At 40.2% G+C, this 17,566-nt stretch overlaps 1 pseudogene and 1 gene segment (V, D, J or C); one reads left to right on the forward strand and one right to left on the reverse strand.

The window, feature by feature from the left end:
• Positions 1-17,566, reverse strand: part of LOC135554533 (Ig mu chain C region membrane-bound form-like) — a 526,132-nt pseudogene that overhangs the window by 33,663 nt on the left and 474,903 nt on the right.
• LOC135554522 (Ig mu chain C region membrane-bound form-like) lies at positions 9,848-14,404 on the forward strand. The segment is given in 5 exon segments: positions 9,848-9,952; positions 10,991-11,287; positions 12,521-12,862; positions 13,163-13,465; positions 13,874-14,404. Coding segments are annotated over 5 exon segments (1,365 nt in total).

The raw sequence follows: 17,566 nt of genomic DNA on the forward strand, positions 1-17,566 counted from the left end.
ACAAAATGAAACAATCTATACTCTTAAACTAGCTGGTCTCATGCTTTTCCTTTTTATGTCATATTTGGAGCAACCATTGAATTCTGTCTGCAATTAAACATTCTTAAATTGCATTTTTTTTTTAAATATTATGTTAATAACTTTGAACTAGCTTTTTTCATCATATTTGGAAAAACATTGAATTGGCTGGACTTAAAAAAGTAACATATTGACATTTTTAAAGTAGAATTATTTGTCACATATAGACGTTTTGACAAATGTCGATTTTGACTGCAAATGAATAACATGTTTCACATAAATACATTAGCCTTACAGTGGAAGCATTTGACGTGAGTTTTTGTAATGGTGTGTGTCACTATGTATGGGGCAGCCACAGTGATACACACCACTACAAAAACCTGAGCCCAAGTGCTGGTCATGGCAGCACATACTTACTGAAACCTCAGCAGACTCTGTGACAATTAACTGCTTATACGACAATACCTGCCCCAATCCAAATAGATTTAGTGCAGAGTTAGTGCAGTGATACCTTATATCTTATACTGATATCCAACTTTGCGCAACACAGACCTAATGCCATAGTCATACATAAAAAAACATGTTTTGTTTTCTTTAGTTATATCATGTGACAAGACACCTACAAAGATAATATCAAAATAACAAAGGGTTGGCCCTTTTCTTAGCTGAGCTATAAATATGCAGTCTGAAAATATTTGCCTAAAATCTGTTAAGTTATCTTGATGATAAGAGGTAGCAATGAAAGGTCTAGGTCTTTAATCATGTGTTGAACACTGGTACCTACATTTGCCATTATCGTTTACAGTGTCATATCGCTCGTCATAAAACTGATGTTGATATGAGTTGATGTATGGATGGACAAAAACATAGATTAACATACAAATGAATGATGATTAAACTAAAATAACAGACATAGTGGGAACATTTTGGTCTTGTGATAGAACGTATCCACACTGGATATTATTTATGTAATGAGAGGTAACAGACAGGAAACCAGCCATGTCATTCACCACACTGAGGGAGCAGGTGCTTCCTCATAACATAGGCACACTAACTAAAACCTCCTCTGGACTGAGGGCGCATAGAGCCCTCAGAAACCACCAATATGTTATGAAACATTGGGTGCAAATGTCACTTTCTAAATCAACAAGCATTCAGTCTTTAGCCTGTTTTTCAATTGTACAGTAAAAGTGAATCTAAAATATTTTTTTCAACATTAGTCCTACAACAAATACCAATCAAATGCTTGCTTCTGGGTTAATAGATCAATGGACTCCTTATTTAGGTAGAGAATGTAAATTCCTGGCCCACCAATGAACTCAGTCCCTGAAGACAAGGATGACAACTGGCAGATACTGCAGCCTGAGGACTTGGATACCCTTTACTACATGCCGTACAGCTCTGGAACTAGAAAAGTTCCATGGCACCACAATGTTGTGTAAACATCTGTCACAAAGTGGCAACATGTCCTCCTCCCTCAGTCCACATAATTAGTCAACACAATACACAATATTTTCCATGAATTTCATGTTTGACCGACATTTAGAAGTGCTAGGTATAAGCAAAACAGCTCTCTTCCCTGCAGCGATGTAGTCTAGTCACTAAACCTTGAGTCCGAGTAAAGTCCCTAGTGATCGAGTCAGAGTCCTCGAGTCCAAGCTTGAGTCATGAGTCCTTTGGTAGTGCTAAAAGCTGCATTCCAACAATCTTTGAACCTACATTACATAAAGCAGAATGCTAACCATCATAGAGTATTGCACATTAGTCGGGATAGCTTGCTACAGTAAATCAGTAGCTATTGTAACTATGTTGAATTAAGCAAAGTGGAGAGACTTTCGGGCAACAAGGTACCTACCGTTGGTTCACCTCCTACCTCACTAACTGCAAGCAGTACGTCACACTTTGTGAGGCAAGATCAGAGGACTCCACCATTTTCTGTGGTGTCCCTGAAGGGTGGGTGTTGGGACCTATTCTCTTCCTGCTCTACATGCTCCCACTTGACCAGATCTTCAGACAACACAGTGTCCATTTCCACTGCTATGCAGACATCACAAAGGTGAACATTAAAACAAAGAAATGACACATCATCTGCTTTGTCAACATTGTCCAACTGTCTGGAAGAGGTCAAATCTCAGATGCAGAACAACTTCCTCCAACTCAACAGCAGCAAGACAGAAGCAATGCTGATAAGCACACCCCTGCAGATCACCAACTCCTGCAGCGTCCACCCTGCCATAGATGGCCACATCATCCCACTCACATCAGTCATCACTAATTTTGGTGTGAAATTCGACCCGGGTCTCTCCTTCCATCCCACCTAAGTCACTTCTGTAAAACGTCATTCTTTCACCTGAAGAACATTTCCAGACTAAGAACCTCACCACATCTGATGCAAAAAAGCTAATACATGCATTTACTGGGGGGCCTGCCTGAAAATTCAATTCATGAACTACAGCTCATCCAAAACAGTGCTGTAAGGATTCTGACACAAACAAAATAGTCTGCCATCGTCACTCCCATCCTTGCTGATCTAAAATAAATTAAAATAATATTTGTCACATAGTGGTCACAAAACAACAGGTGTAGACTTTACAGTAAAATGCTTACTTACAAGCCCATAACCAACAATGCAGTCTTAAGAAAAACAAGTGTTAAGAAGTTAAAAACAATAAAAAAAGAGTACTAAAAAATAAGAAAATAATAAATAATTAAAGAGCAAAAATAAAACAACAGAAATGAGGCTATTTACAGGGGGTACCGGTACAGAGTCAATGTGCGGGGGGCACAGATTAATTGAGGTAATAGAGGTGATATGTACATAGAGGTAAAGTGACTATGCACAGATAATAAACAGAGAGCAGCAGCAGCGTAACAATGGGGGGGGGGGCAATGCAAATAGTCTGGGTAGCCATTTGATTAGCTGTTCAGTAGTCTTGTGGCTTGGGGATAGAAGCTGTTAAGAACCCTTTTGGACCGAGACTTGGTGTTCCGGTACTGCTTGCTGTGTGGTAGCAGAGAGAACAGTCTATAACTAGGGTGGCTGGAGTCTTTGGCAATTTTTAGGGCCTTCTTCTGACACCGCCTGGTATAGAGGATCTGGATGGCAAGAAGTGTGGCCCCAGTGATGTACTGGGCCGTACGCACTACTCTCTGTAGTGCCTTGCGGTCGGAGGCCAAGCAGTTGCCGTACCAGGATGTGATGCAACCAGTCAGGATGATGTCGATGGTGCAGCTGTAGAACTTTTGGAGAATCTGAGGACCCATGCCAAATATTTATCCTGAAGGAGATTATGCATTGTCATGCCCTGCTCACAACTGTCTTGGTGTATTTGTACCATGTTAGTTTGTTGGTGATGTGGACACCAAGGAACTTGAAGATTTCAACCTGCTCCACCTCAGCCCCTTTGATGAGAATGTGGGCATGCTCATCTTTTCTTTTCCTGTGGTTCACGATTATCTCCTTTGTCTTGATCACGTTGAGGGAGAGGTTGTTATCCTGGCACCACACTGCTAGGTATCTGACCTCCTCCCTATAAATCAAATCAAATTAATTTTATTTGTCACATACACATGGTTAGCAGATGTTAATGTGAGTGTAGCGAAATGCTTGTGCTTCTAGTTCCGACAATGCAGTAATAACCAACAAGTAATCTAACTAACAATTCCAAAACTACTCTTATACACACAAGTGTAAGGGGATAAAGAATATGTACATAAAGATATATGAATGAGTGATGGTACAGAGCAGCATAGGCAAGATACAGTAGATGGTATCGAGTACAGTATATACATATGAGATGAGTATGAAAACAAAGTGGCATAGTTAAAGTGGCTAGTGAATCATGTATTACATAAGGATGCAGTCGATGATATAGAGTACAGTATATACGTATACATATGAGATTAATAATGTAGGGTATGTAAACATTATATTAGGTAGCATTGTTTAAAGTGGCTAGTGATATATTTTACATAATTTCCCATCCATTCCCATTATTAAAGTGGCTGGAGTTGAGTCAGTGTCAGTGTGTTGGCAGCTGCCACTCAATGTTAGTGGTGGCTGTTTAACAGTCTGATGGCCTTGAGATAGAAGCTGTTTTTCAGTCTCTCGGTCCCAGCTTTGATGCACCTGTACTGACCTCGCCTTCTGGATGATAGCGGGGTGAACAGGCAGTGGCTCGGGTGGTTGATGTCCTTGATGATCTTTATGGCCTTCCTGTCACATCGGGTGATGTAGGTGTCCTAGAGGGCAGGTAGTTTGCCCCCGGTGATGCGTTGTGCAGACCTCACTACCCTCTGGAGAGCCTTACGGTTGAGAGCGGAGCAGTTGCCGTACCAGGCGGTGATACAGCCCGCCAGGATGCTCTCGATTGTGCATCTGTAGAAGTTTGTGAGTGCTTTTGGTGACAAGCCGAATTTCTTCAGCCTCCTGAGGTTGAAGAGGCGCTGCTGCGCCTTCTTCACGATGCTGTCTGTGTGAGTGGACCAATTCAGTTTGTCTGTGATGTGTATGCCGAGGAACTTAAAACTTGCTACTCTCTCCACTACTGTTCCATCGATGTGGATAGGGGGGTGTTCCCTCTGCTGTTTCCTGAAGTCCACAATCATCTCCTTAGTTTTGTTGACGTTGAGTGTGAGGTTATTTTCCTGACACCACACTCCGTGTCTGCTTGGGGGGAATATATACGGCTGTGATTATAATTGAAGAGAATTCTCTTGGTAGATAATGCGGTCTACATTTGATTGTGAGGAATTCTAAATCAGGTGAACAGAAGGATTTGAGTTCCTATAGGCTGTCTCATCGTTGTTGTTGATCAGGCCTAATATTATGTCGTTGACAATCTTAATGATGGTGTTGGAGTCGTGCTTGGCTATGCGGTAATGGGTGAACAGGTACTACAGGAGAGGACCGGTGTCCTTATCTTAGTGATGAGCTTTGAGGGCACTATGGTGTTGAAAGCTCAGCTTTAGTCAATTAATAGCATTCTCACATAGGTGTTCCTTTTGTCCAGGTGGGAAAGGGCAGTGTGGAGTGCAATAGAGATTGCGTCATCTGTGGATCTGTTGGGGCGGTATGCAAATTGGAGTGGGTCTAGTGTTTCTGGGATAATGATGTTGAAGTAAGCCATGGCCAGCCTTTCAAAGCACTTCATGGCTACAGACGTGAGTGCTCCGGGTCGGCAGTAATTTAGGCAGGTTACCTTTATGTCCCTTGGCACAGGGACTATGATGGTCTGCTTGAAACATGTTGGTATTACAGACTCGGTCAGGGACAGGTGAAAATGTCAGTGAGGACACTTGCCAGTTGGCCAGTGCATGCTCGGAGTACATATTCTGGTAATCCATCTGGCCCTGTGGCCTTGTGAATGTTGATCTGTTTAATGGTCTTACTCACATTGGCTATGGAGAGCGTAGCTGGTGCTCTCATGCATGCTTCAGTGTTGCTTGCCTCAAAGCGAGCATATAAGTCATTTCGCTGGGCAGCTCGCGGCTGTGCTTCCCTTTGCAGGCTGTAATAGTTTGCATGCCCTGCCACATCCGACGAGTGTCGGAGTCGGTGTAGTAGGATTCAATATCAGTCCTGTATTGACGCTTTGACTGTTTGTCGGAGGGCGTAGCAGGATTTCTTATAAGCGTCTGGGTTAGAGTGCCGCTCCTTGAAAGCGACAGCTCTACCCTTTAGCTCAGTGTGGATGTTGCCTGTAATCCATGGCTTCTGGTATGCACATACTGTAATGGCTTTCTTCTGTTGAAGGAGGAGCGGACTAAAATGCAGCGTGGTATTTTTTAGACATGTTTAATGAAGAACGAAAAAACACGAATAATACAAAAACAACAAACGGAATGTGAAAACCTAAACAGTCCTATCTGGTGAAGACACAGAGACAGGAACAATCACCCACGAAAACACTCAAAGAATATGGCTGCCTAAATATGGTTCCCAATCAGAGACAACGATAATCATCTGACTCTGATTGAGAACCGCCTCAGGCAGCCATAGACTAACGCTAGACATCCCACAAAACCCCAAGACAAAAACACACCACAATAACCCATGTCACACCCTGGCCTGACCGAATAAATGAAGAATAAACATAATATATTTCGACCAGGGCGTGACACATACTGTCACTGTGGGGACGACGTCATCAATGTACTTATTGATGAAGCCAGTGAATTATGTAGTGTACTCCTCAATGCCATTTTTTTATTTGACCTTTATTTAACTAGGCAAGTCAGTTTAAGAACAAATTCTTATTTTCAACGATGGTCTATGAACAGTGGGTTAACTGCCTTGTTCAAGAATGACCGATTTTTACCTTGTCAGCTTGGGGATTCTATCTTCTTTTGGTTACTAGTCCAATGCTTTAACCACTAGGCTACCCTGCTGCCCCAGAATCCCAGAACATTTTCCCGTCTGTGCTAGCAAAACAGTCCTGTAGCTTAGCATCTGCGTCATCTGAACACTTCTGTATTGAGTGAGTCACTGGTACTTCCTGTTTATGAAAGCATGAATCAGGAGGATATAGTTATGGTCAGAAGTGCAAGGGAGGCTTTTACGCAACTCTGTGTGTGGAGTAAAGGTGGTCTACAGTTTTTTTCATCTGGTTGGACATGTAACATGCTGGTAGAAATTAGGCAAAATGGATTTAAGTTTGCCTGCATTAAAGTCCCCGGCCACTAGGAGTGCCATCTCTGGATGAGCTTTTTTTTTGTTTGCTTATGGCCTTATACAGCTCATTGAGTGCCGTGTTAGTGCCTACATTGGTTTGTGGTGGTAAATAGACAGCTACAAAAATATATAGATGAAAACTCTTGGTAAATAGTGTGGTCTACAGCTTATCATGAAATACTCTACCTCAGGTGAGTAAAACCTTCCTTAATATTATATTTTGTGCACCAGCTGTTATTGACAAATAGACACAGACTGCCACCCATTGTCTTACCGGAGACAGCTGTTCTATCTTGCCGATGCATAGAAAACCCAGCCAGCTGTATGTTATCCATGTCATCGTTCAGCCATTACTCGGTGAAACATAAGTTATTACAGTTTTTTGTCGGGTTAGTAGGATAGTCTTGATCGGAACTTATTCCGTTTATTAGGCACCACAACCTACGTCCCCTTATATCACTGTCTCTTCTTCATGCGAATGATAGGTATTTGGGCCTTGTCTGGTGTCTGAAGTAAATCCTTTGCGTCAGACGCGTTAAAGAAAAAATATTTGTCCAGTACAAGGTGATAAATCGCTGTTTTGATATCCATTAGTTATTTTTGGTTATAAGAGATGGTGGCAGAAACATTATGTACAAAATTATTTACAAATAACTCAAAAAACACACAATAGCACAATTGGTTAGGAGCCCATAAAACGGCAGCAATCCCCTCCGTCGCCATTTTCTCCATTATCTCCAACATTACCTGTTCCTCAAAGAATTGATTATAAATTCTCCTCCTCATCTACAAACCCCTAAATGGCATCGAGGACCCGCCTCCCTGTCAAACCTACTCTCCCCCTATGAACCTCCACGCACCCTATGTTCAAGCCACGCCAAACTCCTTCATGCCCCCAGGACCAGGCTCCTCACAATGGGGGACCGTGCCTTTTCATCTCTCACACCATACCTATGGAACTCCCTTCCAGATAATTTCAGGGTTGTTCAGACTGTTGGAGCTTTTAAAGCAGGCCTCAAGACTCATGTCTATCAGCTAGCCTACCATTCCTCCTCGACTTGAATTGTTCCTTTCATTATATGGTTAGATATTACTATGATTTTTTTATGTTCTATTTTCAGTTTTATATTATGCACTTTGAGATGATTACTGTATGATGAAAAGTGCTTTTCAAATGTAATAAATTATCATAATTATTATTGATCAAGTCCGAGTCCAAGTGTGAGTCATCACTGGTCGAGTCTTGACTCTAGTCACGAGCATCAAAATCGGGACTGGACTAGTATTAGTACTGGACTGGAGTACTACAATGCTTCCCTGGGATAAATGGTTGCCGCTTGAAGTTAATGTACTTTACGGGTGGGAGCACGGCACCAGAGATGGACAGGGACGTCTTCACCACCTGTTGAAGGTCCTTGTGGTCGAGAGTGGAGCAGTTTCCCTACCAGGTTGTGATGCAGCCGGTCAAGATGCTCTCAATGGTGCAGCAGTAGAAGTTGGAGAGTATCCGGGGGGACATGCCAAGTTTCTGCATCTGCCTTTGGAAGTAGAGGAGCTGTTGCTCCTCCTTGACCAGAGTGATGGTGTTGTGTGTCCATGTCAGGTTCTCTGTGATTTGGACGCAGAGGAACTTGAAGTCACTGACTCTCTCCACAGCAGTCCCATCGATGTGGATTGGGCATATCCTTCTCCCTGCTTCCTGAAGTTGACAATCACCTCTTTCTTTTTGCTGATATTGAAGGATAGGTTGTTGTCCTGGAAACGCACTGCTAGGTCTCTTTCCTCTTCCCTTGTCTCATCACTGTTGTTGATCAGGCCTACAACCGTGGTGTCATCTGAAAACTTGGTGATGGAGTTGGTGTCGTGTCTGGCCCTGTGTTAAGAGTCAGTGTAGTGGAGGTATTTTTGAGAATCAGTGTAGTGGAGGAGTTGTTGCCAATCCTCAGCTGTTGTAGCCTGTGGTCTGCCTGTCAGGAAGTCCAGTATCCAGTTGCAAAGGACGGAGTCGAGACCCAGGGGCCCGAGCTTGGAGGGAACAATGCTATTGAATGCTGAACTATAGTTAATGAACAGCATTCTCACATAGGTGTTCCTCTTGTCCAGGTGTGATAGAGCTGTATGGATTGCAATGGAGATGGCATCTTGAGTGGATCTGTTGGAGTGTTAAGCAAATTGGAGTGAGTCTAGTGTGTCTGGCATGCTGGCCTTGATGTGTGCCAGCCTTTCAAAGGACTATGATGACAGGGGTAAGTGCAACGGGGTGAGTCATTTAGGCACGTCAGCTTGGTTTTCTTGGGCATTGGAATGATTGTGGTCTTCTAATTGTTTCTATAGAGACGACCAATTAAGTGATGGTCGGCCATGAATGTTTTTTGGCCAAATGTCTGTGTTAAGCGTTGACCTAGATTATACATATCAAATTCGGGAATGATGGCCACCATTCGCGACCAACTACCAGCAACTGTGTGGAAACAAGGAACAGAGATTTTGACCAATTAATCCTGTGTGTCACCAAGGTATCACACCCACAGTATCTGGAATGAAATAGCCATATCAGGATTAATAACTATCAGGATGATGATCAAGATGCTTCCCATACATCAACATTCACAACAGATAGAGAAAGCAGGGGCTCACTCTCAAAAAGGACAGGAATAAAAATGTGCTCACACTTTCATCCAAAGTTAACTTCATGCAACACTTCCGTTTTGATGGGAAGTGCATCTCCCCAGGGAAGGAGACAACCATCAAGATGCCACAGAATAAAGTTCATGAAGCAATAGTTTGAAATGAATTGGGTTTTTAGTTTAGGGGCAGATAAACAATTATCACTGTGATTACTATTTCGACTACTGGGGGAAAGGGACCCAAGTCACGATCACTTCTGGTAAGTGGCCTTAACATTCAGACCTAAAGAAGTTAATTAATTATTGACACATAACTAGTGACTATTTAGGTTATTTTGACTGATTTTGTACGAAGTATTGGTCAGACCACTCACTGTGACAACTACTTTGACTACTGGGGGAAAGGGACCATGGTGACCGTGTCCACAGGTAAAACAAAAACATATTCTGTTTATTTTTGCATTATTATTGAGGTTGGACTTTGAGTTAAAAGTCCCTCTCTCCTAAAGGCTTGAAATATATATTTTTGGTCTTCACTTGCGGTAGTTTTTGTGCGTTGCGCGTATTGAAAGATTGCACTGTGACAATGCTTTTGACTACTGGGGGAAAGGCACAATGGTTACCGTTTCATCAGGTAAGAAAAAGCATTATGATTTCATCAAATGTGTCAGTGATCATTCGAAAAGTCAAATACATGTGGTTTTTATACAACTCGATTCTAGGCTTCATTTTGTCAATTTGCTAAATTGAATTGAGGATCAAAAACAGTAACGGTAGGCCTACTCTATAACAAAGGCATGTTCATAATCTGGACAAAAACAACTGAAATTCAGTGATGTGATTTTAAAACGAACCTTTAAAAGGTATGATATGGATGATATTAAATATCGAACTACATTGGCACAGGTTTTTGTGCGTAGCCTGTATTGGTTATTGCAATGTGACTACCGTTTTGACTACTGGGGGAAAGGGACACTGGTTACTGTTTCATCAGGTGAGACTTTCAATTGAAAATGCTGTAATCTTACAAATACATTTTGAAGCCGTTTATATTCTTCTGCTTTAGGTTATTAAATTAAAGGTTTGTCACTTTTAATCTGCAATGGAATTAAGATACATGTCGATAATGAAGCCTTTTTGAATTAAAGTGTGCCAAACAAACTTAAAGTAAAACATCATAACCTAACATTACAGTAAACGTAAATATCAGAAAGTGTACCAAATAATTGTGTTCCGTTTGCGCATTTTGGTATAGCAAGGTATAGTTCATGGTGGAAAATGATCGCTTAAATTTAAGGACAAATATTTAATCAATAAAAATATATATGTTTAATCAATCAAAAACGTATGTAGCCTACAGTCCTAACTACCTGTCTTTTATCAGTGGATATTGTATTTTACGTTTTTGATAACACATTCAACTCGGTGTAACCTATGTGCATGTATTTGGAGTGAACCATATCCTACACTGGTAATAAATCATCATGTATTAAACCTAGCCTACTAAATGAATGTTAAATAACCCGACGATGTAAAATAGAATAGGTCCTCAGAATTGTTAACTATTTTATTTGGTCAGTGTTGGTTGATTTATGTATTTATTTTTACATGGTGTATTCTATAAAACTGTTGGGCTTTATGGAGTATTTGTAACACATTATTTATCTTACAGCCTCATCAACTGCTCCGACTTTGTTCCCTCTTGCGCAATGTGGCTCCGGGACCGGAGATATGATGACTCTGGGTTGCATTGCCACTGGCTTCACGCCTGCCTCCCTCACCTTCAAATGGAATGAAGAAGGCGGGAATTCCCTGACTGATTTCGTTCAGTACCCTGCGGTCCAAACCGGTGGAAGCTACATGGGAGTCAGTCAACTCCGTGTAAAGAGAGCAGACTGGGACAGTAAAACATTTGAATGCGCCGTGGAACATTCTGCTGGTTCAAAGAAAGTACCAGTGAAAAAACAAAGTAAGATGTATTTGTTTATCTATTTAATAACATATTTCACTAAAAAAATAATAATAATAATAATATATTATTGAGTTTAATGTATTTATATCCATGTAGCCTATTAATCTACTAATTTCGTTAAAAAAAACAGCCTGTGTGATAATCATAATTTGCGGGTAATTTGTTTAGTTTGTTTATATGTTTAGTTTTGTTGAAAGACACATTTTTAGAAATCAAAATATTGAAGACAATAAGTTTATGAAATCTGAATAAGACATAAAAATTGCACATATTTTTGCTGGAAAATTCCACTGCTGCAATTATGGACTACACAGCCTAGTCTACAATAATTTTGATGCCTACATATTACAATTGTTATCAACGTGCATGCAGTAATTTAGTAACACCTAAATAATTTAGTAACACCTAAATAATTTAGTAACACCTAAATAATTTAGTAACACCTAAATAATTTAGTAACACCTAAATTACCTGACACCTTAGGGCAAATTAAACAATAAATGCATTAGTCATTGCTAATTGCTGTTCACTGTAACAATCAACATGTGTGTTACTGTCACCCACTGTAGAATAAACCATTTAGGCCAATTGTATAAACATTGATAGGTGTCAGTCTAGTTGTGGTGAATGTGCTATGGCACTAGGATGAGGGTTGGTTGGAGTGGCTGTAGCTTGCCCCTTTAGTTGCTGACTATCTCCCCCAAGAAGACATGCTACAAACAGTGTTGAGCTCTTTTTGCTTTCGTCTGCCAGCATAATTATTCTATGTCCACAGTCTAAGACTTTTTATACTTTGATATACACTTTTTAAAAATGAAAGAATATTTACTTGAATAGTACCGATTCAACGTTTGGTACAGAATGACAGCACAAACATTCTGTTACCAAACTTTGTGTCTTCACTGTTCTTCAAGTAAATGTGTTTTTGTAACATTTTCTGTGGACATTTTTAAAATGAGTCCTTGTGGATAGAGTTGCATGGTTTGTTTAACTTTGCAATCTCTGATATTTGTTTGAAAAACATTTTAGAAGTGAAATATCGGAGTCTCACTGTCACTCTGTTACCATGAAATTTCCCAAAAGCTGTTTAGCTGTTCTAGTCATCTTTACTGCGCATTTGTAGCCTATGCCAGCTTCTGCAAATGTATGTTTTTTCACTCTGCTTCTGCATATATATATATATATATATATATATATATATATGTGTGTGTGTGTGTGTTTGTTTTTTAGCGGAATATCTGCAGCAGCCGTCTCTTTACGTAATGACCCCCTCTAAAGAGGAGATGGCAGAAAATAAGACGGCTTCCTTCGCCTGCTTTGCCAATGACTTTTCACCCCGTACACACACAATCAAATGGATGAGGATGGAAAAAGGAACAGAAAAAGAAGTTGTATCTGATTTCAAGAGTTCTTGCGAGAGTGAGAAGAAGAGTGAGAAAACTCTGTACAGCACAACCAGCTATCTCAGAGTCAATGAGAGTGAGTGGAAGAGTGAAGAAGTAACATTCACTTGCGTGTTTGAGAACAAAGCTGGAAATGTGAGGAGAACTGTGGGCTACACTTCATCAGATGGTGAGTAAAATACGTCAGATTATCTTCTCTTGGTATCTCATTAAAGGAGCATTAAGAAGCAGGGCTTTTGTGACAGAGCTCTAGGCCAGATTGAAAAGTTAGCACATTTTTCTAATTAGCACATAAAGGTTTTTCTTAAATTGAATAAAAATAGCCCATGCATGAAAAAGGATTGATTGTGACCAGCCAGCTGGAGGGAAAACAGAATAACCTACATTGATCCAAAACATACAAACTGTTTACATTATAATTGCTGTTGTCACAAACAGCTTGGTGAACATTCCTTACATCCTTTCTCAGCAGGTCCAGTCCATGGAAATTCAGTAGTCATTACGATCATCGAGCCGTCTCTTGAGGATATGCTTATGAACAAAAAAGCTGAGCTTGTGTGCGATGTCATTGAACTAGTTCCTGGCTTCATGAGCGTCAAATGGGAAAATGACAATGGAAAGACCTTAACCAGCCGAAAGGGTGTCACTGACAAAATTGCCATACTTGACATCACTTATGAGGACTGGAGCAATGGGACAGTATTCTACTGCGCTGTAGATCACTTGGAAAACCTGGGGTCCTTGGTAAAGAAAGCCTACAAGAGGGAGACCGGTAAGACAAACTGCTTTGGTTTCCCTCTCACTTTTCTTTTTACTTAATTGGGATTTCATATTTACAATGTTTCAAAATCTATTAAACAGATATCCAATTGTCCATCATGTGGGAATTAAAAATCATGATAGGAGATTGTGTAGACTAGTGAAAAGTGACTTTAATTGTCAGAGTTGCAATGAACCAAATGGAGCTGATAGCAATTTGATCTGATTAAATCAGATGATAACTGACTGTAAAATGACAAAATGCTTGTCTATGAAGGGTCCCTTTGGCCTCTCAAGACGTAACTCCTGTGAGGGAAGACATTGTTTGATTGGCTTAATATAGGCAGCATTTAGCAAAATGTAAATTGTTTGCCAAGTACTTGCATGGGGAGAAGTCCTGACTGTTCTCTCATGCTTCCAGGAGGAGATCCACAGCGTCCATCTGTCTTTCTGCTGGCTCCAGCAGAACAAACTAGTGATAATACGGTGACCCTGACTTGCTACGTCAAAGACTTCTACCCCAAGGACGTTTTAGTGGCTTGGCTTGTTGACGATGAGCCGGTGGAGAGAACGAGCAGTTCAGCATTGTACCAATTCAACACCACTAGCCAGATTCAATCAGGAAGGACCTACTCTGTCTACAGTCAGCTCACATTTAGCAATGACTTGTGGAAGAACGAAGAAGTGGTGTATAGCTGTGTAGTTTACCACGAAAGCATGATCAAGTCCACAAAAATTCTCATGAGAACCATTGACAGAACCTCAAACCAACCCAACCTAGTTAACCTCAGCTTGAATGTGCCTCAGAGCTGCAAGGCCCAGTAGAGGTTGTGTTGTGTTTTGTTGATGTGTGTTGCTGCGTGTTACCTCTGCTGTTTGTGTCAGTGACATAACATGTTGTGTGTCTTTTAGGTGCAGAATCAAAATCCAAATAAAAACTTTAAATCATTAATCCTGTTGATGTACTGTATGTTATGCAGTTCCTACTCATGTCTGTCCGTCTCCCCACTTTTGTGCAAAGCTTCAGTATCTCTGTTTGGGGAAAATGTCAACTCTCAGACTACTAAAATGAATGATAAAGTGACAATACAAGTCAAGCAAAGTATTGATGCTTTACATTTGCAATCAGGTCACAATTACCATGCAATATATCTGTAATACAGTAATGGTGGACACTGAATAATGTATTAGTATAAAGCTTATTCTGCACACTGAGCTATAGTCTTGTACACAATAGAGAAGTGATATACACTCACATTGTTAAAATGTTCCCCTGATGAAAGGAATGAACTATGGAAGTGTAGCACTAGCATTAGCAACCCAGTTATCTGCTGTTTCAGATATTCTCCTCATGTCTTTGGTGTAATCAGATGTAGTGCATTGAACTTAATCAGGCTGTCCTGTCATCTTGTTGTTTGGCTTTGTGTGCTTCTGTTCCCGCTACTGGGTCTCACCTATAGAAATGCTATATGCCTGTTCTATTGATTCAAGTCTACCACCATGGGTTTGGAAATGGATGAGATATGACTAGGGTTCGTTCACAAAAAGCAAGCCAAGCCAAGTAGAAGTTGGAAGTCCCCATTGATCGGCAAGTGTGCCGTTTGGACAAAGCAAGTCAGGGTCACCTTCACTGCTGGTTTGATATCCTCATGTTTTAGATTTTCAATGTGTTGTGTTCGTTAAGTAATAACTCAGTAATTGATGAAAGGTCATAGGGGGTGAGGCAGAAAAAACATGCTCAAGTCCAATAGACAAAGTATGTTTTAGATTTCTTTTCTCACCGAATATCACAGTACTATCTATGACTGATACCGGAGACAGTATTATCTATGACTGATAATGGAGACAGTATTATCTATGACTGATACCGGAGACAGTATTATCTATGACTGATACCGGAGACAGTATTATCTATGACTGATACCGGAGACAGTATTATCTATGACTGATACCGGAGACAGTATTATCTATGACTGATACCGGAGACAGTATTATCTATGACTGATACCGGAGACAGTATTATCTATGACTGATACCGGAGACAGTATTATATATGATTGATACCGGAGACAGTATTATCTATGACTGATACCGGAGACAGTATTATCTATGATTGATACCTGAGACAGTATTATCTATGATTGATACCGGAGACAGTATTATCTATGACTGATACCGGAGACAGTATTATCTATGACTGTTAACGGAGACAGTATTATCTATGACTGATACCGGAGACAGTATTATCTATGACTGATACCGGAGACAGTATTATCTATGATTGATACCTGAGACAGTATTATCTGTGATTGATACCGGAGACAGTATTATCTATGACCAATACCGGAGACAGTATTATCTATGATTGATACCGGAGACAGTATTATCTATGACTGATACTGGAGACAGTATTATCTATGACTGATACCGGAGACAGCTGTACTATGCATGGTTTCCCATAAAACAGTTGAAAGTATACCCATTCCAACCGTTTGACACTTATTGATAGCCCCTTTAGATCTGCAATGAACAGTAAGGGTAGGCTACATGCAAAACTCCCCCTTGTTAACAATATGGCTGGAGCGATGGCGGAACTAAGATCTATAACAAATACTTTCAGATTTCTTAGGAGCCATCAATAAGTGTCCAGAAGTTGGGGTTTGTGATTGGGTTTCAGACTGGGCACCAGAGTGATGAGTAACCGTTTTGACTGCCTACTGACACTGTTCTCATATCCACATGCAGATTGTCTCGTGTTGACTGACTGTCCATGCAGCAACACCATGGAAACCGACAGGGACAGCATGGGAAAAACAGCCTTCACCTTCATCATACTCTTCCTCATAACTCTGCTGTATGGTGTTGGAGCAACTGCCATCAAGGTAATGCCTTGTTGGGAATCTGGAGTTTTTACTAAATGGGATAAGCTTTTGTCAGATTTGACTTTTTTGTAGCAGTTTAGGGGAAAGGGGGATACCTAGTCAGTTGTCTTGCACATTTAACCCAACCCCTCTGAATCATAGAGGTGCAGGGAGCTGCCATAATCAACATCCACATTTGCAGAGCTGAGGGAAATGTGGGTTAGCTGCCTTCCTTGCTCAGGGGCAGAACAACAGATTTTTACCTTGTCAGCTCAGGGACTCAAATCAGCAACCTTTCGGTTACTGACCCAATGCTCTAACCACTAGGCTACCTGCCACAGCATTTTAGGAGAATTAACGTAGCAGGTTAGGAGAATTAGGATAAGGTTAGGAAAGAGGTTAGGGTGAGCTAAAATGCAAAAATAAAGTTAACTTGACAAAAGCTGTATCCCTTCTAGCCTTGACCGTAGTGTGGGAAGAGTAGTGGGAAAGGAAGACATTTTGGTTTTGAAAGTTCCATAGTCTGTATGGATCCACATTCAAACAAACAATCCATGTATGCGTGGTAGAACTTTCAGTAGCAACATGAACAGATTCTAGCAAGACATGAATGTACACATAGGACTATTTTGTGTGTTGCAATTCTCTGCAAGAGGCATACTAGTGAGAGGGAATACAGTAATAACCTAAATATATTATATATATAACATACTTTATAACTATATTATTATATAGACCTAATAGTTATATTATATATAAGTACAGTTACACAAGTCATTTTTTTTAAATGTTAGCTAATTAAAATAATAATTGCATCTAAATAGATGTTACAATTATTGTAAGTAATTTAAGTGAACAAATGTTTGCTTCTTATTTCAGGTGAAATGAAGAAAATGAGTTTGAAGTACTTGAAGAAGATATTACTTTTCATACTTACAATATATGCTTGTCTTTATTGTTGATTTTGTTTGAATAGTTCAACTGTAGAGGTTAGATTTGTAAATATTTCATTGTGCCTTTTAAAACAATTAAGATAATAAAAGTGTAACTGAAGTGAACAACAGTGTATTGTTCTTCCCTTAGCATTTCTCCATTCATTAGAAAGAAAATGCAGCTAGAATGATGCATTATAATATATTATAAACATTAAAGAAACACATTTATTAATTACAGTTACATTGGTATAAGTGTTTTAAAAGTTATTTTAGAACTGCGTGGCTGTTGTGATGTGTGGATGAATCTACAATAAGTAA

The sequence above is a fragment of the Oncorhynchus masou genome, chromosome 14 (genome assembly GCF_036934945.1).
Source record: "Oncorhynchus masou masou isolate Uvic2021 chromosome 14, UVic_Omas_1.1, whole genome shotgun sequence".
NCBI classification, from domain to species: Eukaryota; Metazoa; Chordata; class Actinopteri; order Salmoniformes; family Salmonidae; genus Oncorhynchus; species Oncorhynchus masou.